Below are 27,970 nucleotides of genomic sequence, written 5' to 3'. Positions count from 1 at the left end.
GAAATGAAACCACAACTTTCAACAGAGTAATGCAGGAGTGTACAGATAGCAATTTTTGAGACTGAGCCGAATATGAATTGAATAGAAAGGGTACCGGTCGCATGTGAGGCAAGGTTGCGCATATCACAGCCAATTAAGGTTGAAGTGATAAAGGCTGATGCAGTTTGGCTCCTTGGTCACCTGTGTACAAGATGTACCTATTTTAAATCAGTTGGCATGACTAAGCATGTCTTGTGCACTAATCGCAAAATGCCGTATCCACCCATTTCAGGACACCGAATTTCCGTAAGCAAAATTTTTGCAAGCTGCAAATTCTAGCAGAATAATACTTAAACCAACCCTCCTCTTAGGCAGAGGAAACCGACATTTATTGCACTTCACTCGAAGACATCGAAGGCCTCATCCTCCGACGCACTGTCAAAAAGTTCAACCACTTCGGCCGGCAGATTCGCTGGCTCACCGTCATTGGCCTGTGAATAACTTTTGCACGACGTAAGCATCTTGAAGCATGTTGCTGGAATTGTCTCTGCAGTGTGGCGTCCTCACAAAGATCCTGTCACGCCTGAACACTCATATAAATGGCAACCGGAAGCTGGACACAGTGCGACTACTGCTGGAATGGTGCGACTTCTCGCATGGGCGACTGATGATGATGATAACTAAGTGGTGCTTTTTTTTAACGGGCAGATATTGGATGCCACAACATAACAATAAAAAAGTTGGGTAGATTTTTTTTATATTTCTTGCAACAGTTTAGTGGGTTTAACATTTTCTTGAAGAAAAACTTACCTATAACCGCAAACTAGTAAGCGTTACCTCAACGTGGAAGTACCTCTGTCATAGGTGGCTGTTTCATGACCTACATGACACACATGTCATCACCCATCATTTATGTTCGTCATACCCTCCTGTCATACTATGCTAATTTTGGTACCTACCAAGTTAACGAAACGACCATGAGAGCACCAAGACATAAGTGGCTAGATAGATAGATAGATAGATAGATAGATACCGTATTTACTCGATTCTAAGCACCCCCTTTTTTTCATGATCGCGATGCCCAAAGTGAGGGGGGTGCTTAGATTCGAAAAATCTCCGTGACGCTCGGCTCCGGCTACGCGCGAGCGTCATGAGTCCGCGCGGCTCTGCAGTCCGGCTGTGCGGCGAGATCGCGCTGCGGACGCCGTGCCACCTCGGGACTCCGACGGCTCCGGCTACGCGTGGCGTGCGAGCGTCACGAGTCCGTGCACCTCTGCAGTCCGGCGAGATCGCGCTGCGGACGCCGTGCCACCTCGAGACTCCGATGGCTCCGGCTACGTGTGGCGCGCGACCGTGACAAGTCTGCGCGCCTCTGCAGTCCAGCTGTGCGGCGAGATCGCGCTGCGGACGCCGCGCCACTGACGATTCGGCTCCGACGATTCCGGCTACGCGCGGCGCGCGAGCGCCACGAGTCCGCGCGGCTCGCAGGCGTCACGAGTCCGCGTGCTTTTGCAATCCGGCTGTGCGGCGAGATCGCGCTGCAGGCGCCATGCCACCTCGGGACTCCGACGACTCTGGCTACGTGCGGCGTGCGAGCGTCACGAGTCCGCGCGCCTCTGCAATTCGGCTGTGCGGCGATATCGCGCCGCGGACACCGTGCCACCTCGGGACTCCCGACGGCTCCGACTCAAAAAGAGTGAGCAAGCGCGCTTGGCGGCCTTGGTAATGCGCTCTTCTTGACAAATAGGGGGATGCTTAGATTCGCATGTAAACTTTTTTTCCCAATTTTTTCGTGGAAATAGAGGGGGGTGCTCAGAATCTCGAAAATACGGTAGGTAGGTAGGTAGGTAGATATTGTCAAAGTGGCAAATGTTTGCCAAGAAATGCTTTGCATTTAAAACAAATCAATCCAATGTCCCACCAACTGTACTTGTTTATGGCGCTTCAGATAGCAGCTGCAACGTGAGCTGCCATGTCTCTGACCATGTCTGAGTGATCATCCGAGAATACACATCCCCTACTTCAAGAACGCTGGTTCCGGTACCACCCACTGATCCCTACTACAGGGGGCAAAACATAGAGATAAGTGGTACCACCCAATAGGCATGTATGTGGATTCGGAGTTGCTAGAAGTAGGCTTGCACTAAGAGGCCGTATTCTCAGTTGATCGTTTTCTGGGATACAAGATACAATCACTTTTGTGCTTGGCACCAGACGCGTTGGCATCTACGGCTGACAGCATGTGCTGGAGGAATGCTGTTGCACCATGGCCGGTGCCGCGTTATGCGAAATGTCACGAGAGTTATCGTACCTCCGAAAGCAATCAACCAAGAATACCGCTCCATAGTAGTGCCACCATCACTGAACAACGCATGGGGCACATTTGTGCTGTCGGCAATGCAGTTCTATGGCCTCGAGCAAGGCTTGCCAAAGCAGGCGAACATAATTTTTGCAGTAAAGTTTCATTTTGCAACACATTCCCTGTCCATGCTTGTGTCATTCTGCAACAACGAAATTCTCACGAAAGTGATTTTATTTGCTTTCTCCAACGATTTCATTATTGCGGGGTTCCACTGTATAAGTTGTGACATTGCAAAAAAATGCACCAACAAAAATTTTTTTGGAAAATATGCGTCTTGTACAGCAGAAAATACAGTAGTCAGAGAAGGCTGATGTCTCGGGGATGAGTGAGGAGTCAGGATATTATGGTACATCTGAGCAAGCACAAGTTTCGCATTAAACCCTACTGGAACATGGCAGAAGCAATTAGGAATCAAACCCACAACCTAAGGTTGGATTAAGAGTAGCATCAAGGGCGGGTGCCTCATCTACACAAATAAACAACGGGAGGCTCACTGCTTGCTGCTTTGGCCCACTGCTCAATTTTGCCAAAGCAGTACTGCTGGCATGCCTTCGTTTCGGAAAGGGGGGGGGGGGGGGGGGGGTCTTGGGGTCACTCTTTTGAGAACACGATAGCTGTTGAGCCATCATGATGGGTGAAAACTACAAAATGGACCCGAAGGAAGGATGCCAACCTACATCATGAGTGCTTCCACGCCGCTCTTGGCTGCTGCACTTGGCGCAACATATCCAGAGCCATATTTTGTGTAGGTTGCAGAAATAGCCAGGAAGTTTGCACCTGGAGGAGAAAAATTCAGGGCACCCATGAAAAAAATTGCAGACTTAAGCGAGTCAGAGTGGCTTGCGTCAAATTCTGCAATTGTGATGACATGCAGTTATAACATGAGGCAAGTACAAGGGCTGAGCTGCAAGCGTCTGTCAGCAGATAATGCATGCGCAACAGCAAGCAAGATGAACAATGTAGAATTATAGAAGTACTTTTCTCACATCTCACGCAGCACAAACATATCGTAGCATTTGCTTTGCTTAAATTTAGCTTCTCCCAGCTGGGAAGATGGCGTGAACAGCCAAGCGCCACAAGCCTCAGTGTCATCATCAGCCTATATTTTATGTCCACTGCAGGACGAAGGCCTCTCCCTGCAATCTCCAATTACCCCTGTCTTGTGCTAGCGTATTCCAACTTGCGCCTGCAAATTTCCTAACTTCATCACCCCATCTGGTTTTCTGCCGACCTCGACTGCGCTTACCTTCTCTTGGTATCCATTCTGTAACCCTAATGGTCCATTGGTTATCCATGCTACGCATTACATGTCCTGCCCAGCTCCATTTCTTCCGCTTAATGTCAACTAGAACATCGGCTAAGCCTCGGTGTAGCACTACGTTATTGTGCCACACTGCATGCCTATCATCAAGCAAACGGGCCCCATCCCCTGGGTTTTTCTGTGGTGGTTGCCCTGGTGCCATGCTTCAAACATCCACTGAACTGCTTGCCCCCTCGAGTTCCATGCCTCTGTGCCACAATTCAAGCTTTCAAAGTTCCACTGAACTGCTCACCCCTTCTCGTGGGTCAAAGTGAGGGGCCCGGTGGCACTCAGCACCAATAGTCAGACTTCTCCCGCGACATGCATAATTTCAAAAACATTTTCTGTGGGTGAGATACAGTAGAACCTTGTTCATACGTTTTCAAAAAATACGAAAAAAATAAACGTACGATCCGAATCCAGTAAAAATTGGAGCTGACAAGCTCATATTGAGGTACAAGGGCAGAAAGCATTTATTTCTTGCAAAACGTAGTTGCAATCAAATCTCGTTAATTCGAACTGACGCTGTGGTCTCGTCAAAGTTATGTGTATTGCAATGGGCGAGAACGCTCGGTAATTCGAACGCGAAAGCATTTGCGACGGTTAATTCGAACATAACCGCGCACTGACAATGCTCTCAGCAGCACGCCAAATCACGTGGCGGCACCTCCAACTGGCATTGCTCCGACACCGCCATAAAGCAAAAGCTTAGGAGAGACCCCTCAATGCCGCGCGGAGAAATAAAAATGAAAGAAAGAGATACCACGGTGAAAATTTCCTCTCTCAAATGGTAAAGTCGCCGTTTCTGTGTCGTGCCGGAACCCGCGAGTACGTGCTGACGTCTCAGCCAGCAGCGCAGAGGGAAGCAATGCGGAGGCCCAGTCCAGCCAACGAAACTGTCCACGCCGGCTAACGCTCGCTTCAACGGCAGAAAACGAAACTTCAAGGAGCGGGCTAAGCGGGCGCCGGGCCGGCGGAAGCGGCGGCGCGCGCGCACGGAGACAATTGAAGGTGAGGGAGCTACGAGAGAGTTGAGAAGGAGAGCGAGGGGAGCCACCGAAGCGACGGGGTCGCCGAGGCCATTTGCGCTTCCCTGCTGCCCTCCTTCCTCACCTTCGATGGTCTCCGCGAGCGTGCGTCGCCGCGCCGGCACCGCCCCCTCCCTGAAGCTTCGTTCACTGCCATTATCGGGATGCAAGAGAGAGAGATTGTGGTTGTGAAGAGGAAGAGGCGCTATCGGGATGCGAGAGTTGGCCGGCGTGGGCAGTTTCGTGGCTCTCGCTCGCTACGTGCTTGCGCGCCGCGATATTTCACGACTCGCACCGTTCGTACATAGCGCTATGGTGCACAAATATGTTAAAAATAAGTCCTTCTTTTATATTCGAACAAAATTTCGGGCCCCTTCGAGTTTGAATTATCGAGATTCGGCTGTATTTTCTGCTGGTGCGTCACACCGTTGGACAGGAACAACTCCTTTTGCACACATTGCAGACCCTCGTCCGCATTTTCGTTCTTTCGTGTGAAAGAAGCTTTGTAAGGCTTCCAGGCCAACAAGGGCTTCGGCGAAGGTAGCCGGGGGGCCCAAGCCTTCATTCTTGCCGCCGTCTTCAGGCACCTTGTCTGCCACCACCTCCGCTACGATCTTGGCAATCGTAGCGCCGCATCCGCCTGTTTTCGCCGCATAGTAGTTCGCGTTGAAGGGAGAGACGAGGTAGCGCAAAGGTCAATTCGCTCGCCGCTGCTGCCGCACTTCATCACTTCAGGTGAATGAGCAATGCAGAGAAGTCGCAGAGGGGAGGGGGGGAATTGAGCACTGCAGAGAAGCCGCGTGGCGGCCGTCTGCCACTTAGCGCTTCACAAGCACATAAGAGCGGCCTTTATGCACACCTGAATGATAATTTTTCGCTGCAAAACGTATCATCCGACTGTAGTTTGCCGCAATGCTGAACGTTGCTGCCGAATAATCGTATTTTCCGGGAACGTATTAACCGGAACGCATTAACTAGGCTTGTGCGAATAGTGTGTTTTTGGTTCGAATCGAATTCGAAGCGAATAGTAATTCTTCTTGAATAATTTCGAAGCGAATACTTCGAATAGTAGCAAGTAAAGAAAAAAAAATGGCAGAGGGCTAAGGTCTCGGATTTATTCAAGGAAAGTAAACAACTTGATTATTTACCAAAATCTACAAATTTTCGTGCAAGAACACTAGCTGTTCCGCATGCTAGGGTTTGAGGTGCTCCCTTCTGAAGCTTACAACAGCTCCTGCAGTGTAAAAAAGCCTTTTACTTCTTGTCTGGGTGGCTGGTATCGAAAGATGCCTACAGGCAGCTGCAACCAGGGTTGGGTAAAGGTGGCTGCCCTTGCTTTTCCACCACACTAGGGGGTCTTCGGACCGGGAAAGAAGGGGGACCTTCAAGTACCCAGAAGGCGGCATTCAAGCAATGCTGCCTCACCACCTTCGGAAACATATTCAGCTAGAACCACCTTGGTACACAGCAACAGGGGAACGACTTGTGACAGCGTGGAATATCTGTCCCCAGACAGTTCAGTTGTGGCATGGTCAAGTGGCTTCAAGACTTGCACTGCTGCATTCATAAGCTTCCCCTCACTTGCGCTCATGTTTGGAAATGCGTCAGATTAATAAAGTTCTACAGTGATGGCTGTACGGAGCTTCACGAGCCTGGTCATCATGGCATGCTCACTGTTCCATCGCGTCGGGACGTCTTGTATAACCTCAAGAGGGTCCAGCTGCATGTTTCTCTGAATTTCCTGAAGCCGTCCTTGGGCCTTGACACTCCATTTGTATCTAGCTACAATCGCTCTGGCTTTCGCACAGAGCTGCAAAAACCCTGACACTTCTCTTTTGGCATCACTGACACACAACTGAAGGATGTGTCCGAAACAGTGAACACCATTCCAGAACGACCGTGCTACTGCAGAAGTAACGTTCCTTCCATTATCTGTAACGACGAAGATCGGCATAGTATCCTGGGCTGGAAGTTCCCACTCCTCGACGACACCTGCGATAAATAGCTCCAGGTTTGCTGCAGTGTGAGTCTGTCATCTCCATGCAAGCCAATGCATGCACGTGTTGCACGAAGTCACTGTCCATGACGTGACAAGTTACACAAACGTAGCTGTCATTTGCCCGCTATGTCCAACCATCAGTTGTGATTGAAAGCGACCACTCCGCTTGCAAAAATGTCCCCGAGCTTCTTTTTCATCTTCTCTTTGCTTGATGCATAGAGGTCTGAAATACTGGCTCTCTAGAACGTTGTCCGAGATGGCACGGCATAATCCAGCACAGCGAACTTCATGTCGAGAAAACCCGGTTCTTCGACAATGTTGTAGGGGTGCATACCACGAGCTACGAATCGAGCTATCATTTTTGCCATCTGTTGGGCTTTTGGGGCCAACGCTTTCATTTTCGGCTTGAAACTGTCGGCTATGGATGGCTGTTGACCACTTGCCTTGCTTGCCCCCTCGAGCTTGGATGGCCTTTCGCGTGCGTCTCGCTTCTCTTGGTAGTCCTTGTGCAAGTCCGGGTGTCTCCTTAAATGCTTTGCTAGGGTTGTTGCCGTACTTGTCGGGATCTTCAGGACTGCCTTGCATTTAAGACATCGAGCTTCGGCTCCCGGTGGAATATTTACAAAAAAGTTCCAAATCAGATTGCTGGCCGCATGCAAGTCCCTAATGGTGCTCTCTGGAGTGGTCCAAGGCGGCTGGGATTGATCAAATGCCGCCGCGGCAAAGACAGAGTCGCCCACTAAACGCAATCGACGACGCCACCAAGCCGACGAGATGCGTTTTTGTACGCCTTTGTTCCGAGTATAGTTCTGTCTTCCTGGCTTGGTTTGGATTGGGAAAAGTATTACTGAATCCAAAACCGAAACTTCCGAAAACACCTTCTCCCTGCTGCGTGTGGCTATTCGTTAGAGCCGAATACTTTGAAATTTCCGAATAACAAAACTCGAATCGAAGCGAATATCGAATAGCGCATTATTCATTCAACTATTCGAAAATACTGAATATTCGCACAAGCCTAGTATTAACACATTGCTCTATGGGGTTATGTCTATTTTTCGCGATTGCGAATGTAGGAGCCGGGTAATCGTATTAAGCGGGAACGTATCAGCGAGGTTCTACTGTATTTGGCAAAAAATGAAAATTATGTTTCGAGGTTTTATGCCCCAAAACCACAATCTGATTATGAGGCACGCCGTAGTGGGGGGGTCTGGATTAATTCAGACCACCAGAGGTTTTTTACCGGGCAGAAATCGTACGGTACACGGGCATTTTCGCATTTCGTCCCCATCGAAATGCGGCCCCGCGGCTGGGATTTGATCCCGCGTCTTCGGGTTTAGTAGTGTAATGCCAATGTCATCACATGGCCAGTGCAGGTAGGGTTCGATAAGAAAGCTTCGCTTTCCAAGATAGTACCCATGACATGTATCCAGATCACTGCAAGGTCATCATCATGCACTGGGAACTAAGTTCACACAATGCAAGCTTGAATGAGCACCCCCACATACCAAGGTACAGTTGGCATCAAAAATTAAGGGACCACGGGATCGCTGAAAAAGCTGAATACGTATACAGCTTGGGCGTGCAGTTGGTGTACGAATTTTCAGCCTGTATACTAGTATATGCAAATGCGAAAAACAGAGTTTTACTGGCTGCCAGAAATTTCTTTCGGTGGTTGGGGGGGAGTGGTGCAGGGGCACGTGCCCTGGCTACAGTGACAAAATGCAAGGAAATTACCATTTTCTCACATCCTGCGTTTCATAAATCTTTGTCGCTCACTATACATATCTGTGGAGTTGTGCAGGATGGGAAATATTTGGTGAGTGAAGACCAATCTCTTAAAGCTTACCAATTTCGCCCTGGCAAAGCACATCACAATGCATAATAATGTGTATCTGCACAAATTAATGTGAAACAGCTGATGAAGCTGGATCAAAAAGTAGTTTACGGTGTGTTGTGCAAGAATGCAAAACACCAGCCGCGCCACGAGAAGTCTGCAAGATACACCCGGTTGCCGTGTAATGCCAATGTGTGGCAACTTTTTTGACATGCCTCATGAATACCGGCATTTAATAATCAAGAACACTGTTTGTTTATGTGGAGGGTCATGTACTTGTCATCAACATCATCATCATCATCAGCCTATATTTTATGTCCACTGCAGGAAGAAGGCCTCTCCCTGCGATCTCCAATTACCCCTATCTTGCACTAGCGTATTCCAACTTGCGCCTGCAAATTTCCTAACTTCATCATCCCATCTGGTTTTCTGCCGACCTCGACTGCGCTTCGCTTCTCTTGGTATCCATTCTGTAACCCTAATGGTCCATCGGTTATCCATCCTACGCATTACATGGCCAGCCCAGTTCCCATTTCTTCCACTTAATGTCAACTAGAATATCGGCTATCCCCGTTTGTTCTCTGATCCACACCGCTCTCTTTCTGTCTCTTAACATTAGTCCTAAGATTTTTCGTTCCATTGCTCTTTGTGCGGTCCTTAACTTGTTCTCGAGCTTCTTTGTTAACCTCTAAGTTTCTGCCCCATATGTTAGCACCGGTAGAATGCATGTACTTGTATACTAGTTATAAGAGGGAAGTTGAAGTGGGACGAAGGTGGACAGTGACTTATCTCGTCAGTGTGGCGGCCAGTTCAGGGATATGGCATACCAGCTACAAGAACAATTAATTCAGTTGGTGAGTGCTACGATTGATTTTGAGCACTTTGTTATGGGCTTTAACGGACCAAAGAAGTGGGAAAGTGATTTTGAGGTGGAATACAAAAATGAGAACAGCAATCAAGAAGCCCCTAAATAATGCAAAGGGCTTTACTGTGCTCCAACAGTATTCACTGTTTACAGTAGCCCTTGAACCTAGCTGTGCTTGTTCAAGACAGCACAAGGCCCATAAGTGCACGATCATAAGCTCAATGATGCTGCAATACTTAAGCCTCAGAAGCCAGTTAAAAATTATTAATACATAAGGCAGCAGTAGTCGGAAGCCCTGGCAGATCTATGAATCAGTGCACATTAACCTGCTCACAAAAGTCAAGACAAGAGTCTCTAGCATAGTCAAGAGTTTGACAAAAGATTCATCAGGTGCCATTCGATAGCCAAGGGCACAAAACCAGCGTACACAACTTCAATAATTCAAGTGACAAACCTCTTCACCCAACTTATTGAAAAGTATATGAAAGGTCATAGAGCACAAGCTTATTTTGAATTAAGAGAGAAAGGTGGCCAAACTGATATGTGTCCACATTTCACTGCCATGTTCTGATAAACCTTAATTGCATTGCAGCACTTGGGACGTCCTTTCCTGTTATATTGTGGTCCATCAGTTGCATGCTGAACTTGCCAATATCAATGAGTGTTTACCTTTCCCAGCCTCAATCAGCCTTTTCCCCACGTCCAACGTCACAATGGCTGTCCCGTTGAGCACAATGTCCACGATTGTCTTCCAGGCATTGGTGGACAGCATCTCAGTAGGGCTGATGAAGTTCCCTGCTGCGTTGTTGATGACAATGTCGGGCAAGCCAAGCTCGTCACGACACCTGTCCACTGCTGCGGCTACAGCAGAAGGGTCTCTCACATCTGCTGCAACGGCCAAGATCTGCAGCACAAGACATCATAGGGACACGAGTTTTCTTTAATGCACAAGCTGAAATGACCCTAACACCTCTCATCTCCCAGGCCTAGAGATTGACAGCAAAAGACCTGGAAACACATTCTATGTGCCTGGCTACTATGCCTAAGGTGGACACTCACCACCTGTAGGACTTGGGCTATCCAGCAAGATACTCACAGATGCCAAACTTAAGCCTTATGTTGTACCTTATAAGGCCATTCACCAGGTCCCATTGCAAATTTTCATTATACTATACACTGGAAGCTGTAAAACATTGTCTAAGAAACGTTTCACCGAAATAATTTTTCTATCAGTTAATTAGTTGAGGAGATAGGAGAAATTAACTGTCCTGTTACCATGCCGCCAGGAGGCAAGTGTCACAGCCAATGGAGACACTCTCTCCCACTGCCTCAACATAGTGGGCTTCTTCGATTATCAGTCCCTGACAGTCCCGGACTGCTTAGGACTGCTTGGGACTGCTGTGCCACATTCGATTTTGCTCGGACAGCTTCCAAAGCTCCGCCCACTAGTCCGAGTGTTGTCAGAAGCGTGTTAGTTTTTTCATGGACCGGAAGTTCCGGACTGCCCGCGGACTGTTGGAGCTGTCAGCAGATGTTTGCTCAGACAAGCGCAAGTAGCTAGCAGATGACGGCTGTTAAAAAGATTCGTGCGTGTTTGACGCCATGTTGTGAGAGATGCCATGTGCTTCTGCGTACTTTGCGCACTCCAGACGGCAACTAGTGTGTATTGAGTTATCGCTTCTGTTGCATCGGTGCTTTGTGTGCCATCATGAAGTTTTTCATGAGCCGTCTAATTGCTGTAGCTTTAGTCTTTGTGTTTTTTAAATAAAGCAGCACAGCGATCAGGTGCACATGCTTGCTTTTCCAAATGCAATTTGCGAAATCTGTCATGCTCATTGCTATATACGCAGTAACCAGGTAAATTTTGCTTTTCAGGTAAGTGAAACTAGCGTACATACGAGGAATCATATATTGCATGTGGCTATTTCATGCCGGTAGTTGGGGTGGTATACAATAGGAGCTTCGCGGATTGCTGTTGACATATATGTTGATCCCTTCTGCTACCAAGTTCGAGCATTTGATTTTTGACGTGCAGGATTAGTAGACAGTGTGCACCGCACTCTCTCTTAGACATGCGTCGGGCCTTTAATTAGCGGATGGTCTCTCGAGCTTTGAGGATATCGGGGGGTGCTTTCTGCATGAACAGCGACGTGGCGCGATCATGATTTCGGAGTCTCTCCACAGCAATTTTAGGGCCAATAAATAAATTTCACCAACACCACGATTTTGCTTACGTCCATGTGGGAATTCCGCTTAAATTTCTCAGGCAATGAATTGGCTAGCGCGACGTAATAAACTGCGCTTTGCGAACACATTCTACGCGCTCAGGCTACGATTGCACTGTGCTAGCTTCATGGTTGTGTCGACGACGTGGCCTCTGAGACGGCACCATTTCGGAGGCCACGCTAATAAAAACGCTGAGTAGGGGGCTATCTACGAGTAGCAAAGAGAAGACGACGGCATCCAGGAGAGTGACTTCCGGTCACGGTGCTTCGACCAAAATCTCGGACAGTCCCCCGACAGCTAGATCACATGACTGTGACGCGCTCTTCTGTCAGGGCTAGTCAGACCAGATGCCGCGGGCGGTTTGCAGACAGTCCGGGCTTGCATAATCGAAGAGGCCCAGTGTTCCCAAGCAATGTTCCTTCCCTGCCTTCTCCCACACCAGAGCCGTGAGACGTACCACGGTGTCGAGTCGCGCCTCCTTTCTTGCAGTGTTGCACCTTCCGCATTGGATTATTATTTATGGTGAGTGGCAAAACACGCACTGCGAAGAGGCATTTGTGTGTGTGACATCGACTCTCTGGCTGGAAGCCGGCATCCTCAAGAGGGAAGGTGCGCGCCATTTAGCTTGAAATTTCAGCCATTTTCGGTGGCACACAGTGCCATTATACTTTGCAGACATGATTGTCAGCACATTGTATATGCTATTCTAGTTTGTTAAAAATGGTCAAACCTGGTGAGGGGCCCTTTAAGGCTTATGTCGTAATGACATGCCAGAATACACTACAACTGTAAACAAGGTGGTGATACCACCTTAGAATTCCTGCACCAGTTTCTTACAATGCCAAACGTTTTGATATATCTGGCCAGGAATATAGCTGATCCTTGACTAATATGATCACACCGTAGTGACTTAGGAAACTGCCCCAGTCAACAGAGAGGTCACAAACAAAACACATGTGCAACAAATGACATCCTGTTTCTTTTTTATCATCTCTGCTGCCAGCGTTATTTGTCATGACAAACTACCAAACACAAAAAATACTACAGTCAAGTACCTTACTTTATCTGCACATATAAAAAAATACTAACACACAAAACTTGCAAAATACATGTTTTAACAATATCGCCAAAGCAGTTTCGATGCAAAATACAGTAAGAGAACTTTGACTTTCATTACCCCCGGAAACTACACATTATCTTTGTCATTTGGAGAGTTCCAGTGGAATAACTTAACAATTTAGCTTGATTTTAATTTTCAGGCAGCCACTTCTGACAGGAGTTTTTCGTGAAAAATCTATACTATGCTCAAAAGCCTACACAACTGCAAAAAAAAATCTATAAAGAATAAATCTGCAAATGGCTTTTCACAATCGAAAGCAATAATGAAGAATCATACATGAGGCAGCATTTGCGCACCTATACATGGTTGAAGGATGAAAACAGTGGCTTTACATGCAGACAGTCTCAGGATAAACAGTAATGCATACTCTCAAATTATACTGTGGTGAAGTTTCAACAACTCTTACGTCAAGTAATAAACCCATGCTTGGGTCATCCGAGATACAGCCAAGCCCACTTATAATGATACCATTTAGAGTGAACTTTCACCTACTACGAACAGTTTCTCAACAACTGAAGAGTTTTGCAAAAGGCTTAAAAGAGAGCCATACACTTATAACAACCCACTAGAGTTGTCACTTTAGTCACAATACACGGAATGAACCATGGAGCAGCAGTGTCTCGATGAGCCAGGGCAGGGAAGGTTTTATGGCCAATCACAGGTGTAAAACATGTGACATTTTTTTTTACAATTTTATTACTCTAAGTCTGTTAATACTCGCCAACACTGTGGAGCAGTTTCTTTTTCTTTCTCGGGAGGTTGGCAACTTGGTTTTGGGCTGCCATTACAGCGACCTGAGCTGCTGCTGATGATGGTGTAGATGTCGATCAGAAAGTGACTCTGATGAAGCAATTGCTGGATAACAACTCCCCGAAATAGAGGCCTACAGTGGCAAGAAAAATGACAACGAAACTAGCAAGCCTCCAACTGTACCCACAATAGTTAGGGGCTTCACCTACGACTACGTCAAAAGCTTGATGAACTTCTGAGATTTAGAGTGCGATTATCTGGCTTACACTACCTAAACTTGCTTAACTCACCAGTTTCTGCCAGTAAGCACTGTGCACATCATATTGGTTAACAAGGAATCTCTTCTGCACCTTGCTCAGTTCTTAATCAGTACTTTTCAAGGAAAGTTCAATGATAACAAACTTCTCATATAGCAAACACATTGTTCAACGAAGGTGTTCATTGTATACGGGCTTGAATGTATATATATATATATATATATATATATATACATTCAAGCCCGTATACAATGAAGCACAACTTCGCGGTTATCTATATATATATATATATATATATATATATATATATATATATATATATATAGATAACCGCGAAGTTGTGCTTCTGATTTTCCCATATATATATATATATATATATATACATACATATTATCACGTGGCAGGGGCAAGTGCTGGCCAGCCAGCAACCAACCAACTTCAAAGGAAAGTACAGATCGGGCAAGTTTGTGCCCTCTGAAACAAGGTACAACTAGCTACGAGTATGATATGCAGTTGTCGGATCAAACGACATGGCTATCACACTGTCACCTATTTGCAGGTGTGTCATCATATCCTCAAGATTACCTCAACATAACTGCACAAGTTTAAGAATGTGCTGCAATAACTCGTACTCTAATAGGACAAGCCTGTCTTTTTATATGTGGTTACGGCATTCAAGATGCACGAACACCTTGATATTACAAGCATCATGAAATATAAGTGTGATAACACTTATCATGTTCAACCTGATAAAACATGCATGTACGTGGCAATATTAATCAATTTCAATAAGCCTGTCACATGTGTATTGGCATAAAAATTGTGATGAAGTGAGAATGTTTACCTTGCTGCCTGTTTTTGAAGAAATCTCCTTGGCAGTTTCGTCCAGGACTTCTTGTTTCCTGTAAAGAAAATATATACACACGCATTGTGCACTTTAGATAGGCATTCCCTCATGGTAGGATACGACACAAAAAACCCGAAACTTCACTGAGTAACGTTGCACACAGATTGAGCACAGCAGTGCGACTTGCATTCTTCAAAACTGCACAGTTAAAGAATGAGATGCAAAAAGTGACAAAGACAAGTGCAGATGACAAGTGACATTTATGATAAAGTTCCTTACAGTTTTGCCTAGGAAGAAAATTGGCACTGCGATGTTGTATACATGATAATGTTGGGAACTGAGGGCTTCGAATTCAGCTCTTTCTCAATGAACCAGAACACCTTAAAGACACGTCTCGTGAACAGCATTCCACCTGTTGCACGAATTGAGTTTCCACTAAAACAGCATGTAAAATGCAGTATTTGGTGTACTGTTATGGCAAAAACACTTTTTATTAAAACAGACTGAGGATCAATATCAGATTTCTTGAGAAATTGGGAAAGAATTGGCCATAAATTCATCAGATGTTGCAAAAGGCCTATGGAAAGGACGCTTTAAAGGGAAGAATGGTGTTTAAGTGGTTCCTGTGTTTTCGGGAAGGCTGTGAAGACGCTCAAGGTGGTGTGCATTCTCTCGTGCTCAGTGACTGCCGAATGACTTTTAGAATGTTGCCAGAAGCCCTTGGTCTGAGAAATTCATCCATTCACCAGATCATGACTGACAATTTGTAAATGAAAAAAGATTTGCACCAAGATGGTGCTGAAACTGGCGACTCCTGAGCTAAAGTTGCAATGAAAAGAGTTTTGATTGGACAACTTAAGACAACAGTGATGAAGTCCCGCAAAGAGTTGTCACCAGGGACGAAACTTGGATTTACGAATATGACATAAGGCACAGAGCAAGAAGCGGAAAAAGTTGAACCAAGGTCAAAAAAATCGCGGGAGAACAAAGCAAAAATTGAAGTCACGTTGATCTTGTTTTTTGACTGCTATGGAATTGTGCACCATGACTTGAAGGTAAAACTGTAAATGCAGATCTCTACATGCAGGTCTTGAAACATCTGAAAGATTGTGCGCACCACGTTCGACCAAATATGTAGAAAGATGGGTGCTGGATTTTGCACCACGATAATGCTCCTGTGCACTCCACACTGGTAGTATATGGGTTTCGCCACGCAATTCCATCACTGTGCTGGTACGCTAGATTTGGCCCCCTGCAACTTTTTTTTTGTTTTCTCCTAAATGCAAACTGGTGCTCCAAGGGCGACAATTTCGGGGATGTGACGACAAAAAATTGGAGGACACTTAAGCTTCGCCTTTAAGAGTAGAATGCGATAGCGTTATCGGGACCCGTTCGCATATGGCAAGTAGGCTTCATTAACTGCAACACTGAACGTGGGAAAGCCAGCTTACAAAGACCAAGCTTACACTGATCCCCTTAAAGTTAGCTTCACTTTTAAACTGAAATGCTTTGCTGGAAAGACGTTTCTCATGGGGCAATATAAGTGGTCTTATATTTAAATGTGAAGGCCCTAGCACCTTTTCTTATGATTTTATTAATTGTTTGCTATTGCCCCGAAGCGCGCAGGTCTGGTAGAAATGCTGGAAAAGGGGTTTGGTGTTTGAGTTTCCGCGTAGCAGAATTAGGTTTTCTCGTACATTCAAATTACAATCCGACGGCGAATCCGACGCCGAATGGTAAAATCGTACTTTACCATTTTTCTGACAGATTTCACTGTGAGAAATTCAATTTTTGTTCACCAAAACCTTGCACCACATACGCCTGCACGGTAGATGTGGTTGGATGATTTTCTTCGCCACCCGCGATCACACGCCGGTTGCCGACGCCAAATTTTCTGCGACACGGGGCCCTAAACGCTATCGCGTTAAAAGGAGACATCGCTGCTGGAGTGCTTAGTAGAAGAGGACATCCAAGGGTGCTTCCAGCAATGGAAGATGAGGTGGAACCAGTGTATTGTGTCTAAACTAACCTGGAGTATTTTGAAGGTGATTACGTTGAGGTATCTGAAAGTTCATAAAATTATATTTTTACATGTATTGCACAAACTTTTGAGACATACCTCGTACATCGGTTTCAATCATACGTTTTTTTGTTTGCTTGCTTGTTTGTTTACTTGCTGTACTGTATTTTTATGATGGCTCCATTCGAAGGAAGCTTTACTTGCGCAGCTATGACCATGTTTTAGGCCAAATCAGATTCACGACATGGCAAACCACCATTATCCTTGTAGCACAACACCCATGGGGTAACTCGCACAGACGGTTGGTGCCAGAATTTCCTCTGGTAATATTGCAGGACAAGGTACGATTTTTATTAACGTGGAACATCATGAAATATACAGGCTACTAGCCACTCCTATGTTGACAGCACTGATACAACTCAGCATTAAAAAATGTACGCGGTAAAACTGCGGAAATAACGACAGCTAATGAAGAGACGGGTGCTTCAGAGGCATGCAAATGCTTTGTCTAACAGAAATAACAACCACTTGTCCACATATGTATCTTTAAGATTTCTCATATCAAGTGCCTTAATGGGTTTCGCAGTTGTTTTTTTCTATCCTTCCTTGGAGACAACTGCAAAGGCCTAAAAACTGGTTGGCAGCCACATTCAGAGAAGTGCTCAGCAAGATGCAAGCAGAGAGCAGTTATTTATGAATTTTCATGCTCACTCAGCCTCTTTATGCAAACGCAACATTGGTTGATAAGCATTTCTACACAGTCTAACGACAAGCGACAGACTATGGCAACCTAGCACGGATAGATCGTACTTGAAGCATAGGCATAGAGGGGTGAAGGGGGAATGAAAAAGAACAGAAACATACAGGACGATAACTGTAATGTCCAGCAAATAATACTATTGTCTGAATTAACCCTTCACAACGCAATGCACAGAATTGTGTACATCCTACAAATGCATTCAATAACAGCAGACTCATTCAAAACTTTTTAAATTTTTTTGTTTACCCGAATCTCCTGCTTCTGCTCTGCCAATCTGCTTGTTTGCAGCACCATCCGACTAATGGAGCATTTAATATGTGCCAAAACAAACAGCGTGGTCACGCCTGGGGCAGCATCAGCAGGTAAGTATAAATTAAATGTTTTTTCTGCCTTTTTTTTAATGCCCAGCGGTGTTTCTAAATTTTGTGAAAAGTGTGAAATTCTTCAGACTGTACATAAAACTAAGTATATCACCTTGCTCCTAAGAGCCCTCTGGCAGAATTAGTGTATAGTCACAAATGTGTAGAAAGTGTGATAATGGACATGAAGTAACCCCCTGCCAGTCCTTGTGCGTTGGTTCTTCGTTTAGTTTTTTTCTCAGGGATCTTGTGTGTATCCTGTGTAACATTCTAGAAGAAAAGGTCTCACAATGTGAGGACATATTACGTGGAAAGGACATTGCCAGAGAACATTGTTTCCAGTAACGAATTAGATTTTGGTGAAAGCGACAAAGATGGGGTTGGCCGTGAAAGACTTGATTGCCAGCGTTCTGTGTGCAAAGATGAAAACAAGACGCTGGAAGCATTACTGCAAGAAAACCCTTCTACAGCCAATGTTCAGAGAAGTTTCCAATAGAGAAGAAAACTATATTTTTCCTCAAATATGGAGTTGTGCCGCCTCATTTCCAGCAAGATGCATTGTGTACTCCACACAATTACTTCGAAACGTATGCGCCCAAATTTTTGCAAGGGGAGAGGGGGACTGGGAAGGCTGCTTACTAACGCATGGTATCATTTTTGAGCACATAACAGAGCTAACCTACACAACGTTCAGACATTCCTAAAAATCAGCACATCTGAAGAAATAGAAAAGCTCTTCATTGTATATCAAAGCTCATCCAGAAGGATGGTGGACAAAGCTCCAAGACTTGATCCACTTCCGACTACAGGTTACAGAGGCACTCATTTACATCTGTGCCAAGGGCAGGAAGTGCAGAAAAATTTCAAGACCTGCCACCCAAACTTGTCCAGGAAAACATGCATTCTGCAGCCAAACACAGATGCCCAGTATGACACTGCTTAGCACTGGCCTGAAGCTCGGGGAGCAAGTAGATTCGTCTAGATGGAATTGTGAAGGATGCAAGGGTCAGTCGAGAATATTTGCATCAAAAGCCAGGCGCTATACTTTGCCTCACCAAGCAGAGTCACTTCTTTCTATTTCAAAAATAAAACCCTATCTATGCCGGTTTCATGACCATTGAAACACTTTGTAAACGATTGTGTAAGCTCTCTTAATTAATTAAATTATGGGGTTTTAAGTGCCAAAACCACGATCTGATTATGAGGCACACTGTAGTGGGGGACTCCGGAAATTTGGACCACCTGGGGTTCTTTAACGTGCACCTAAATCTAAGTACACGGGTGTTTTCGCATTTCGCCCCCATTGAAATGCGGCCGCTGTGGCCGGGATTTGATTCCGCGATTGTGTCAACTCTCTTAAAAAATTTTTTGTTTTTTCACAACAACCTTGTCATTTGGTCTTATCTGGTCACGAAGAGGAGACTTAGAGAAAAGATTTCTGCAAAAAATGGCGAACAGCATCTGACAGGGTTAAGCAGCAAAAAACTCCGAATAAATACTTAACAGAGAAGCACAATGAAAGTACTTCATTGTGGCACTTATGGGGAGAGTGGCAATAGAAGTTTAGGAAGGAAAGGGGAGGGAACAGGTCATCGAAAAATAGTCCTAGAAGTAGAATTTGAACACAGACTGGGGGAAATGCTGGGGAAGCGCCAAATCTAGGCATACTTTGGACCCATATAAAACAGCACAATTCACAGTTTGATCTACCTGCTCATTATAGCAACGCTGGCTCCAAGCTGTGCAAACATCTCAGTCATTCCCTTGCCAATCCCAGTGCCACCACCAGTGACGATGGCAACCTTGTTCTTGAAGGTACCAGGTGGTAGCATCGTGTCATGACGGGTGGGAACAGCTTCTTGGCTGTGCAATACCGGCGAGGCATTGCACCCTGTTCTGAGAGAAAATTGATATGTAATGGCAATTAACCACAGCAGCTGACTTGCACTAAAAGAATTAGACGGTAGGACACAAAATGTGAAATACAAACTGTCCTCCAACAAGCAAAAGGTTGAACAAAATTGAGAATATTTGGAACAAATTAACACAATCATCATTGCAAGAAAAGAATCACTGGATCCTATAGCAGTCACAAGAACTAGAATGTGAGATGACAGACGTTACAGTATCGGGTAACTTCTAAAAACAGAGTGCTACCTTCACCACAATTATCAGCCGAGTTCCGCGCTTTTTGTCTTTTTGGTGTCGGAATTACATTGTGTGCTTTTAATATGTTGCTGCTGGGTACTTATTGCAATGCACTTTTGCTTAAATTTAAGTTTGATGTGCTGTACATGACCTCATCTCGTGTCGCTTTGACAACCGTGCAGGTACACCCTCAATCATTCCATAAATGGCTGCGGAAATAAGTGTGCCACCTGTTTTGACAATTCCAAGAGAAAGGGAGATGGACTAAATGAAGTGAACAAGCTCTAAAAGCTTTCCTATAGGAGGCGCAGTCGAACAAGACTCCGTATGACTAGCTACTCAGATCACATGACCAAATATCGAGAAATTCATGAAAGGCCTTGCGCTATGGCGAGGCACCGTATTTTTCCGGCTTGAACGGGGAGCAACCACTCGAAGGGTGAAGTGCTGTTACTGATTTGGCCGTAAAGTTTCAAGCGCCTGCCAGTTAAACCCTGATACTCCACAGAAATGTATATAGTTCAGCAGCAGAACTTTCAAAGCGGTAACAAGGAAAGTGAGAAGTGGAGAACTTAGCAAACGATAAGTACGACTGAAACAGCGCGAAGCGCACGCCGAAAGTAAAGACCGGCTCACCATTTTGAGTAGACGCGGGCAGATTTAGTACAGTCAAAATCACCACCGTAGCACTATGCTAGCCACGCTTTACAGTCGCAACGCTGGCAGTAGCTTCGACCCAAGCAAAATACACTGCGATCCACAATGCACAGCTTCGCACGACATGAAACAACTGCGGACTGTCGAGCATACAAAACAACGCACTGCCCCCAGTCTGAGGGGAAGTGATCGAGGGGAACGACCGAATACGGAAGGGTGACAATTTCGAAACCGAAACCGTCACTTGTATCACCGCGATGCGATGCTCCTCTGGATCGGCGGGAAACATAGAGTTTCTAAATAAAATATAGTAATGTGAAACTCTATGGCGGGAAACATCATGGAGGTGCTTTAGGGGCCGCCACTGCTGCAACCGGGTACAGTGTACTAGAAGTAAACCGGATCGCAGCAGACAAAAGGTGCCCAAAACCATAGAGTTAACATAACTGACTCTATGCCATAGTATTTAACAAAACGTCTGCATTCACTAATGACGTCACGTTCGCTATAATTCAGATGTCACATCCGTTTACTTTTATGGCGGCTGTTTTTCGGAAAAACTTTGCGAAAGTCGAGTCAATCCGTAGCCTATCCGTAGCCCATTGTGTGACGAGTGCGCTTGCCGTTTCCCCACGTGCGTTGCAGCGGAAAACTTGGCCGGCAAGTTTTGTTATGCCAAGTGGCACATTTATTTAATGGTTTGGAGCCTAGTCACTGGACACTGTCGTGGACAGTTAAGCTTTAAAAGCAAGACATCGCTTCATCAACGCTCGGCTTGGCAGTGCGGTGTGATGCGACTGCGCGCTGTGCGTCGGCGTGGGACTGCACCGTGCTGTTTGCCGTTTCATACATGGGCCTCGGCGCGACTCGCCCTGCGTCACCGCAATTAACTGCCTCCCAGTAGTGCTGCGATGGTTGTGTGCGCGTCATGTGGCGGCGAGGACTTCGAAGAAGTCTCGGGCCTCTTCTACTGCTCCGAGTGCAACACCCAAAGCCAAGAGGTGCGCGTCGAACAAGTGGACGACGAGGGTGCCGCACCACCTCCGCACGTCGGTCGCGCCTCTCCGCGGCAGTCGCGCAAGGAGACGGGCGACAAGCCGCAGGAGAGCAAGCGCCACTACCAGACGAACGAACTGTTCAACATAATTCTCGTGCGTCAAGTCGACGCGCTCGTATCGCTGGGCGCGTCTCCAGAACTCCGCGGGTCGTGTGTCGGCTGTGGATGGACTACCTCGTCAAGCTAGAAGCCGTGAGTCGCGTCGAAGGCGACGAGCGAACACCCCGCATCGGGGCCGCGAACCGCTGGAGCGACTTGCGAACTGTCGAAGAGCTCCTCGCGACGTCCGAATCGAACGAACGCAAGCGAAAGAAACTGCAGAAAGCGCTGTTTGGCGTCGGGTGTGAGGACGCGACTCACGCCACGCTCGGTCTCGCCGTCGCAAGCAGCTCAGGACCGCTGCGTGGTGGCTCGAGCGCGCAATCTTGACTCGGAGTGCGAGGACGTCCTGGAAGAAGAGGCCGCCGCAGCTACGGAAGGAGAACAGGCCTCCGACGACGAATGGGAGGACTTTAGGTCGACCGCGGCCAAGAGTACCTCGACCTCGTGTCCGGCCGTGGTTTCAACGTGCACGACAAGAAAGTCGGCCGGGAAACTGAGGTCACTGTGGTAACTCTCCAACGGCTCTTGTGCGTTCTCTATTTGGGCGTTTGATTACTGGAGATCCCATCTTGCTGACTGATATCTTGAGGTGGGCCCGGGATGGGCACCTGCCGTACCTGCATGTCATGAAGCTCCTGCCCCAGGACGCCAAGCTGTGGGGCCAACAGTGGCGAACGTTCGTGAGACTGGCGATGCCCACGATCGACGAACTTTCAGCGCAGGCGGCCCACTTGGCTCACTTCCTCGGAGTCCGGAACGAACTGAAACAGCCACCACTCCTGCCGATCGTCATGCGCCTCGTGGCGGACCTCAACCTCCCTCTAGAGTTTGTGAACGTCTGCGAGCAGTTCTTCGCACCCATCCCGACATGGTGACTCGCTGGGACGAACCACCCACCGAACATCGCGCTCCGTGCCCCTTTTTTCTCCCGTCTGTGAAGTCAGGGCTGCAGCTCTCCTTCTGCTGTCCCTGAAGCCTTACGTTTGGGCTGAATGGCAGCAGGGAGAAACAGTTGTCGCAAGCCGTTGAGGAGTTGGCTAGCCGTCATCCCGGAGCGAACCTGTTCGGTGTGGCACGCTGGGAGAAACACATGCGTGCCAGGGTCCTTTTGCTGCGTTCGAGCTGCTACATCTTCGAGCCCAAGGACCTCGATGACATCAGGGACGTGGGTGTTCTTGTTCCGTCATCCTGACAGCATTCCAGGTGACCGTATGCATGGTCACAAAGGCGCTAAGGGAGGGTCTGCAGAAGTCATTCGGGAGATGCATGAGAGGGAGCTTGCCTTTCAAAGCGGCCTGCAACCAGCTTTGCAATTTCGCCGGCCATACGGTTCTTCTCTCAAAGCGTGGCGGTTTCTTCAGGGCTGAGAGCAGTATTGGAGGAATCATTTCTGACCAGGACGTGACGTATCTCACCCGCGCCAGTGATGGCGTCGCATCTCTTGGAGGTTTGGGCTGAGTTGTGTCAAAGGGAGCCGGAGTTTGCGGCCATTGTGCAAGACAGTTGTGACCGGTACTGGACGGTCGCATTGAGGAGAGTTTATGATATGAAGTATTCCACTATTGTGCAACACTCGCTCCCGAAAATTTTCCGATTCTATTGGAGGTAATTGCAGCTATGACACATTGCCCCCAAAGGAGCTGTACAGGGACCTTTTGCGTATTGAAGCATATTTGTCAGGCAAGACCGTGTCTTTTATACGTAGTATGTTGCTTCACATTGTCCTAATATTTTTTGAAAAGACTGTTACACATTGGTATATTTCCATTGTTGCACATTGTTGTGTAGGCTTATGGGGTTGAGGCCATGACATGGCACGTGAGATATGCATTTTTCAGCACCGGCCATTGTTCTGTTGTTTCATAAATGGTCAGTATTCCAATGAAATAGCAAGGCACTTCTAGAAGAAACCATTGAAATTTAGACCATATCCTCTTCAGTCCCAAGAACACAATGTTGGTGCAGTTTCTCTCAAACTCGTTTATTGGGCTCTTCTACATACAAACAAACTTAGAAAAAAAGATAATTCTCAAACAATGAAGGGAAGAGGGAAAACTTGGTTGTCCCCGATCGGGGACTGTGGGACTCAACGGGTGTGGAATTCCAAAAGGCAGTTCCGGTTTTGCAGGCACAGAAATATACCGCACTTCAAGCATTTCACTCTGGATTTCCACTACAGCCTGGATTCCGGCACCTGTTGTGGGATCCAAGCATTTGTGGTGCTGCGGAAAATGCCCCTTCAAGTCATACCGGACGTCATCAGGGGGGAGAGCAGTGACCTTGCCCCTCTTTTTTCCACGTGCGTTCACCTCTTCATCATCGCTGTTGGCTTCGGTCTCTCTCAACCTTTTGGATCGTGGTGACGTTTCTGCTTTGATCAAAGCAATGGCAATGTCCATCTTGAACGTCAAGAGGTCGAGCCTTTGCTGCTTCGGGGTTGCACTTTGCTCACAAAGCCTCTTGTACTCAATCCACCCGTTGCAGCAGGCAATATCGAGAAATTGTGCAAACACACGCACCTTCCACTTCTTTGTCCGCATGGAGATGCGATAGTACGAAACAAAACAGTCAATCAGATCAACACCGCCCATGAACTGATTGTACTCTGCTACAGCATGCGGTTGCGGCACTTTGACCTTCTTTTTCTCGTCCTTCGACCACCTCTGGCAGCTTCCTTCTGGTGCAACGCCAAATGCAGTGGACAAAACTAGAACTGATTTATTATCTTTCCACTTGACAAGGCACATTTTGCGGTCACTGCGTACCTTGCAGTGTGAGTCTCCTCGCCTTATGTCCCGGTCTTGTGGCATTGCTGCTGCCACACCTCCAGTACGGTTGGCCATCACTGTTCCGGTCAGAAAGATATTTTCGTCTACCAGGTGCTCGGCAATTTTCATGCCTGTAAAATAGCGATCGGTGAACAGAAAAGTATCTTGATCCCTTTTTAGCGTTGCAACAAGCTTCTTGATGATGCTTCCTCCAAGTCCGAACTCCCGCATGTCTTCCACAGAGACTGTGCCCTTGCCAACATAGATCGCAAAGTCCAAAACCAAGCCATCTGGAGATGCCATTACGAAGTTTTTTAAACCCACGGGATTTGGCTTGGAAGGAACGCACTGCCGCACGGGGCACCTTCCGGAAAAAGGAATCATTTGTTCATCAATTGACACATCCCTAGACCAAGGTAGCTCCAAGCAGGCATTTCTGAATGAGGTCAGAATAGGCTTTACCAGAACCAGCCGGTTCTCCTCCCGTTCGTTCGGAGTTATCGATAGCTTATCAACAAAGTGAACGTAGCTCCTCAGCTCAAAGAACCTGTTTCGGGGCATTGCTTGAGCTACCAAGTCTACTCTAAACATTCGCGACCAGTAAAGTCTGACCCTTGGAAGCTTGAGGATCCCCATAGCAATGTGGATACCACCAAAAATCTTCAGTTCTTTGGCGTCCGTTTGGGCAGACTTCCCTCTGACCTGCACAGAGTACAGGTTCGTCTGAAAAGCACATTCTTCCCAGAACTCTTCAGGAAAGTATTTTAAGAAATACTTCAGTGGAGTCTGTGTTCTCGCATTCTTGACTGAGCACTTCGTCTTCCTCTTTTGTGAAGGCAGGAAACCTTAGTAAAAAGGAAAGACGACGCATTTATATGCAAAGTTTTATCCTGTTGCACTGCAATTGCTCTTTTATTTCACCTACGGTTAGTTTAGAAAGACAACAATACGTACATTCCGCTGCTCCACTTGAGTGCAGTGTGTGCCCCTCGCCGTTGTTGATTTGTGTCCGCGGAGTTGTCTTCCAGTTCTGACTCCGAGTCGGAATCTTCTTCCAGATCTTTAGCAAAACTGTCGATGTCTTCAGAATCTGATAAATCGGCATCACTTTCGTCCAGAAGAGCGTGGATCTCGTCGTCAGTCAAGTACTTCGCTGAAAGCCACAAAGCAATAATTGAGACCCACAGTCCCCGTTCGGGGACATCAGTGCTAACGTACACCTGACAACAGACTACAGCGAAGTACGCCGAGCAAAGCTAACTCAAACTGCGCGCAAACATATCAAATAGCTCTGATATTCTCCAATCGCAATTTAGTTGAAAATGTCTAGTAAAATTCAAAGTACTTACGACGAGGTGGGCCGCGCGCGCGTTGGCTGGGAGATTCCATTTTGAAGCGCGCTTTACTCTGTTCTCGCTGGACTAGGGGCGCCATCTCTCGGAGGTTAGAGAAAGCAAGACCTTCTCTGGCGGGAAATTTGAATTTTGATTTAGAATGCGCGCTTGCTAGATGTTTGCACACAATCGGGCTACTGTCCCCGATCTGGGACGTGGGGACTGAAGAGGATTTATAGCGTCTTGTCTAGGGGGGGGGGGGGGGGGTGCCCTCATCACAGAAGCCACATTCATCAAATGACCGTCTTAATGCAACAGTGTGTATTGATGTAAAGTGACATGTCTGTGCTGAGAACAGGATTATGCCCATACATTGTGTATGCCACTGAGCACACCATATGTACTGCCTACTTGTTCATGGTCTCCAGGCACTTTTCAAGCAAGAGTTGTCTACTTGCAGCAATTGTCTTTTGTTAGGTTAGGTTAGGTTGAATTTAAAATTCATACAGAATAATAACTTGCATTGACATTGCCATAGATGCCATGCTTTAGGACACCCGTTGTGGTTGCTTAGTGGCTTGGCATTGCTATGGTGGCCAGAAGGGGCAGTGTGACGAGTGGGAGTGAGTAGGGGCACCAATGGCAATGAAACATGGTGGTCTGCTCAGGTGGCACTGCGCGTGTTGGGAGTGTGTTCAGTGGTCTTGCTATAGTGCGGCTGAAGGCTGTACTTTCGTGTTTTCTGTGACACATGCAGCTGTTATGTGCTAAAGTTCGCACATATGGTCCACCTCAGTAATTTTATTTATTTGCCAAGTTTTGCGGGCTTGAAATGATACGCTAATTTTGCCACGTGATAATCTAGAGTGGCTAGTATTTGTAAGATCAGTAAATGGTTCTCCGGTTCCGCATAAAGTTCGCAGCACACGCTGCGCCTCGAAATTTTTTTATTTGGGTAGACCCCGTGCTTGCTTTAAAAAAACACGCTCCACTTTCCACTGAAACTTATTCTAATTGCATGTCCGAATTTCCGAAGTGCGGTCTACATTCATATGTTGTGTAAATTGTATGCTTCACAAGGGTGCAGCAAAATAACGGTGCCTTTATTCTGGCGGTGCTGCAACCGTGAAGCATAAATAGCCAGCAACCTCTTTTCACCATTACGAGTAATAATAATATAAAAGAATGGAGTACAGATACAGTTGATTTTGCAGAAACTTTTTTTTTTGTTAGCATTTTCATACCTCAGTTTGCCAGCAGGCCAGAAAATGACATTCGAGCTGGGGTTAGTAGTTAAATTACTTTAAAGAAATTAAGTTCAAGCGCGGCTTTTAATATCAATATATGTTTACATTGCAAGGCTACAGTCATAAAGAGCATAGCACGAAAAAAATGTGCTCAGACTTTTTGCTCGGCCCAAGTCATGGATAGCATGGACAATAGGGTTTAAGATCATCTGTAATCTCGCTTTTTCCAAGGTCTAACGGAAATTGCACTTGTCTCGACCTCCTGGCACCTTCTTAGCTGTTTTTCCCTCTGTACAACTCTAAATTGGTTGAGTGACTCGGTGCAAAAGTGCAAGTGTGTCAGCACAAAAAACTGAACTTCTTTGCTGTTAGTGCTTCGCAGTGGTTTTCGTGGTTAACTTGATGAAGCTTTACAGTGCTCAGAAACACCATAAGATCATGTATGCTAAAAGCCTACCGCTTCTCAGTAGAAAAAAATAAATGTAAACATCCTCCAATGTTATTAAAGTACAGCCAAGTCAACCCCAGGATACAACAAACCTCCCCGATCAAAATGCTTAATAAGCTGATTATGTTCGCCGCACACTACGTTTTGCTTTCTTGTGGCAAGTTTTGTTGCACACATAGCACAAGAACATTTTCTTTTAAGCTTTCTAGCTACATAGTCAGCCACGTAAAAAAACAGACGGCTAACACTTTTTTCTGCTACATAGCTGCAGTGGTCCTTGTTTTAAGGCAGGTTTAATGGCAAAGCCAGTACCAGAGTCCTTCAATACTTTTCTGGTCACGAAACTCCGGCCGAAGTTTCATTCAGGGACAAAAACTGCCGCTAGGATCGCCCCTGTTAGCGTGAAGGCTTCGCCGTCGGCCGGCGACGCTTGCGTGCCGGCTGTTTCTCCGTCGGCAACGCGCCTAATTTTTTCATCTGCTCTTCATTTCCACCTGTAAAAA

The 27,970-nt window shown here is 46.6% G+C and overlaps 2 protein-coding genes across 2 annotated transcripts in view; both read right to left on the bottom strand.

Moving 5' to 3' along the window:
- The window catches only part of LOC119444718 (2,4-dienoyl-CoA reductase [(3E)-enoyl-CoA-producing], mitochondrial-like), a 32,595-nt gene extending 13,004 nt beyond the window's left edge, over positions 1–19,591 (bottom strand). Inside the window, 5 exon segments of the mRNA XM_037709076.2 lie at positions 3,019–3,118; positions 10,037–10,271; positions 14,565–14,622; positions 19,417–19,540; positions 19,543–19,591. Coding sequence (XP_037565004.1) covers positions 3,019–3,118; positions 10,037–10,271; positions 14,565–14,622; positions 19,417–19,540; positions 19,543–19,591 — 566 coding nt within the window.
- Positions 19,592–23,285: 3,694 nt separating this feature from the next.
- Positions 23,286–25,096, bottom strand: LOC125944335 (piggyBac transposable element-derived protein 3-like). Its single transcript, XM_049664717.1, has 2 exons — positions 23,813–25,096; positions 23,286–23,322 (listed from the first exon to the last, which is right to left on the bottom strand). Exons 1-2 carry the CDS (start codon positions 25,072–25,074, stop codon positions 23,286–23,288), a joined length of 1,299 nt encoding a protein of 432 aa, XP_049520674.1. The 5' UTR covers positions 25,075–25,096.
- Between the last annotated feature and the right edge of the window lie 2,874 nt (positions 25,097–27,970).

Source organism: Dermacentor silvarum, chromosome 3 (genome assembly GCF_013339745.2).
Source record: "Dermacentor silvarum isolate Dsil-2018 chromosome 3, BIME_Dsil_1.4, whole genome shotgun sequence".
In the NCBI taxonomy this organism is placed as follows: Eukaryota; Metazoa; Arthropoda; class Arachnida; order Ixodida; family Ixodidae; genus Dermacentor; species Dermacentor silvarum.
The sequence above is the reverse complement of the archived record's forward strand: the minus strand, read 5'-3'. Positions and strand labels throughout refer to the sequence as shown.